General features: G+C 48.0%; 1 protein-coding gene across 1 annotated transcript in view; it reads right to left on the reverse strand.

Moving 5' to 3' along the window:
• Positions 1-2,417, reverse strand: part of LOC133451783 (transcription factor JunD-like) — a 3,152-nt gene extending 735 nt beyond the window's left edge. Inside the window, exons 1-2 of the mRNA XM_061730928.1 lie at positions 2,369-2,417; positions 1-793 (exon numbers count right to left, since the gene is read on the reverse strand). The exon at positions 1-793 is cut by the window's left edge and continues 735 nt beyond it. Of these exons, the coding sequence (XP_061586912.1) occupies positions 1-655 (655 nt within the window). The 5' untranslated portion in view covers positions 656-793; positions 2,369-2,417. The remainder of the gene's footprint in view (positions 794-2,368) is intronic.
• Between the last annotated feature and the right edge of the window lie 1,947 nt (positions 2,418-4,364).

Below are 4,364 nucleotides of genomic sequence, written 5' to 3' on the forward strand. Positions count from 1 at the left end.
CCTTGACCCGCTCCTGCGCCTCGTCCGGGTCGGCCGGGGAAGCCGACCGGTCGCCCGGGTGGTGCGGCGCCTCAGGGACGGTTTGAGGGGCGTCCGGGCCCCGGTTGACCCCCACACCGAAGCCCACCGGTCCTCCGGAGTACGGTTCCTGGTAGCTACCGAGGTTGGTGTACACGGGCACATCCCCACCGGAGATCAGGTTCCTTTGGTAGGCCCCGCCCCCCGACGGCGACATGGGGCCCCCCCCCACCAGCTGGTTCTGCTTGTGCAGGTCCGCCAGCGCCTTCACGAAGCCGTCGGCGAACCCCTCCTGCTCGTTGGTCGCCTGCCCGCGGTAGAGGAAGGGGTTCCCGGCGTTGACCAATCCCTGACCGGACTGGAAAATCAGGTGCTCCATATCGGTGGGGGGCAACTTCAGCATCTCGGTTGAGGACGATGACGTCACGCCGGCGGGCGCCAGGTGGTTCCCCGACCGCCCCCCAGGTGCAGTTCCCCCTCCGCCGGGGAACGGATGCCCGCCCGGCACGGCCTTCTTACCCATCAGCATCTTGTTGCCCGGGTAGCGCTCGTACTCGGGGGCGTGGCCGAACCCCGGCCCCCCCGGCGCGGCGGGGGAGTCGTCATGGTAGAAGGGAGTCTCCATCCTGGCCGTCATTGACAAAGAGACGCCGAGGAGCTAATGTGCATAATGGGATTAGCCGGGATTAGCCGCGCAGATTTGACAGGTTCCACTGACGTCCGCAGGAGAGGGATGAAGGATGGATGGATGGATGGAGGGAAGGAGGAAAAGAGTCTGTGAAGGAAAGAAACAAGGTCACAAGGTCAAAGAACCATCGACACTGCAATGACAGGCGGAGCCCCCCTAGTGGGGGCCCCAGGTTAAAGAAAAGGGAAAAAATGTAAATATAAACATATGCAAAAACCATAATACAAAAATCAATAAATACAAAAAAATCTTTAAAATGAGAAGATAAATACAAGATAATAATACAAGTAAAATAATAAATAATGACGGTAGGAAAAATAAATATAATAGATAAAGGGGATTTTTAGGAAGTGACTCAAACTTTTCATCGTGAAAATAGCATTCTCTGCCGTTCGCCAACGGCCACAAACATAAAACGAGGTGATAAAGAAGAACTAAAATAAAAAAAAACCCCACTAGACCTTTATATTGGTGTAATACGGCAACAAGACCTGATCACATGAGGACCCCCCCCCCCCCCCCCCATTTCTGGTCTCACCTCAAAGCTCGATGAAAGGACTTGAAGAAGTGGTTTTAGCAATCTCAACATTTATAAGACCCGTTATATATTTTTATGTCATATACATATATATGCCAACATAAAAGCCTGAGCAAGGTTTCCATCTAAAACCATTCCTTCATTCCTTCCCTTTCTCCATTACAATCATCTGGCGCCAAAAAAAACACTTGCCGGTCACATAGATTCTATCGTCAGTTATGCATTTCATCCCAAATCATTTGGGCCAAATGCAGATCAGTAGGTGTTTCTTTAAGTATTTCTGAGCCTAATAATAATAATAAAAATAATAATTACAAAAAAAAAAAAAAAAAAATTTAGTTTCTGAAGTTTCTGAAGAAGAGTTGTTGGATTTCATCGGCTGCTTTTGAAAGAACGACTGCAGGATAAAATGATCTAAACTAGACTTGAAGAGAAGACGTCACAGCTGCACATGTAGAGATAAGAGGAAGTAGAAACTAGTTCTTCCCTCCAGCATCACTGGAAATGTAACATAAGTGATAATAATTGACAAATTAATCAGAAGTTATATTGTTATTAATAATAATGACATAATAAAGATAATACATGTGTTAACACTCTTTGTTCCAGGTGTTCATTTACCAATGCACCATTACATGTATGTGAGTATCTTCACTAATATTTCACATTTTCAATGAGCAATCTACGTTTTATATATATATGTATATATATATATATATATATATATATATATATATATATATATATATATATATATATATATATATATATATATATATATATATATATATATATATGTATGTATATATATATATATATATATATATATATATATATATATATATATATATATATATATATATATATATATATATATATATATATATATATATACAAAAAAATTATATATATGCCTTAGGTTTTTACCAACATGGTATTAACCATTAATATATATGCAGACAAGTTAGAAAGTAAAAAAAAAAAAAGTATTTCTCAGCCGGTATACTACAACAGTATAATAAAATCCTGTAATGATGGCTTTTAGTTTTGGTTCCATCCCAGGAATTTAATTCCCCCTCCTAGAAAACAGTTTTGGAGGCTCCCCTGATCCAAGTCCGACTCACCTGAATCCTACAAGTAAAACAATCCGACCAGAGAGACGTCACCCCCACCGACCACCGGTGAAGCTGCCGGTCCAACTCCCGACTCAGCCCCCGCTCCACCGCGCTCAGATTCCCGCTGCGAGCCTCAGCCTCATCCAGGCGGAAACAGCGGCGCTCTCCGGCACCCGCATCCCGGCCGAGACGCTCCAAACCCCCGCGACGCGGCCGCGCAGAGCCGCGCTCTGGTGGAGGAGGTGGAGGAGGAACTGACGGGAGACCTGAGGGACGGAGCACTGTCAGGCTGGAGGGAGGGAGGGAGGGAGAGGGAGAGGGAGAGAGAGAGAGAGAGAGAGAGAGAGAGAGGGAGAGAGAGAGAGAGAGAGAGAGAGAGAGAGAGGGAGGGAGAGAGGGAGGGAGAGAGAGAGGGAGAGAGGGAGAGGGAAAGAGAGAGGGAGAGGGAGGGAGGGAGAGAGGGTTATAGAGAGAGAGAGAGAGAGAGGGAGAGAAAGGGAGAGAGAGAGAGAGAGAGGGAGGGAGAGAGAGGGATGGATGGATTGAGAGAGACAGAGAGAGGGATAGATAGATAGATAGATAGATAGATAGATAGATAGATAGATAGATAGATAGATAGATAGATAGATAGATAGATAGATAGATAGATAGATAGATAGATAGATAGATTAATTAATTGAAAGGGAGAGAAATGGGATGGATGGATGGATGGATGGATGGATGGATGGATGGATGGATGGATGGATAGAGAGAGAGAGGTTTGAGGTTTCAAAGTCCCTTTATTGAGACACTGCAGGACAAATAAAACCGTCATATCATAAACTCAAGAACCAGACACAGACAATATTCCTCTGCTCAGAAGTTTAAAACCAGTTCTCCGGCCTCCCCCACAGAGCACAAAACCTCCCCCCGTGTTAGCTTATGGCCAACTTAACAGAACCTGACAGGAAGTTGATCAGGGTGTGAACAAACTTCCTCCTGGCACTGTACCTTGGACCGGAAATAAAGAAAGGAGACGAAAACTCCTCCCCAAGACCCTCACACCATCCCTTCAGGAGCTCAAACAGCGCTTCCAGCCGAGGACATAGGACAAATAAATGTGCCAGAGTGTCCGTCTGAGAGCAGAAGACACAGCCCTCCCCCAGCCCTGGATCCAGGCGCGCTCTGTTTCTGTTCGTAGCTATCGCCCCATGCACAATCCTCCACTGGAGGTCTGCTGTCCGCTTCTCAACGGGCAGCTTGTACAGGGACCGCCAGCTGCCCTTCGGGGAAATGTCTGGACCAAAAAACTCAGTCCACCTCGACTCTTTCAGGCCAGTCAAACAGCGCAGGTTCAAAACCTTGACGCAGACTGTGTAAAGGTCTTTCTTCTCTGCAGCCTTGAAGGTGTCCAGGCGAGTGGTTGTGAGAGACAGTAGGTCCCCTACCTCCTGCCACTCCCCCACAGCTGGACAGACAAACAGCGAGGGGAAACTGCACTCACGGTCCTCCCCCCACTGCTAGCACAGAGAACCGTCCCTCCCAAACGCTCTCAGGGGTTGTGGCAGGCTTGCACAGACCTCCTCCACCCCCCTGTTGATCAGCCTGATAGAGGTGATGCTGCTGTTCCTCCTCAGGGTGTCCACCGATGTCGCCGTCATCCTCATCAGATGGCCCACTTTAGTACAGCCGGCCTCCCTGAGACTGGTTCGTAGGCTGGCAGACTGCAGCGTTCGAGTCTGTATGAGGTCATTGAAGAACAAGGGTTCCTCAAACACAAGCCCGGGGTATCATCTGTGGTCCGTGTGATTTTAAAGACCTGCCAGGCCTGCAGGACCGAGCTGTAAAACGGCGACAGTCCAGAAAGGTCAGCGTGCTCAGGCTGCGGCAGGAAAAGCTGCTTGTCATACCCTAATCTGCCAGCTCTCCTCAACATTCGGGCTGTATCCAGCCAACCCGGGCCGCAGCCATACAGCAGTCTCTGCGCGGTCTGAAGGAGGCAATCCTTGACTGGATGTGGATCAGC

Source organism: Cololabis saira, chromosome 10 (assembly GCF_033807715.1).
Source record: "Cololabis saira isolate AMF1-May2022 chromosome 10, fColSai1.1, whole genome shotgun sequence".
NCBI classification, from domain to species: domain Eukaryota; kingdom Metazoa; phylum Chordata; class Actinopteri; order Beloniformes; family Belonidae; genus Cololabis; species Cololabis saira.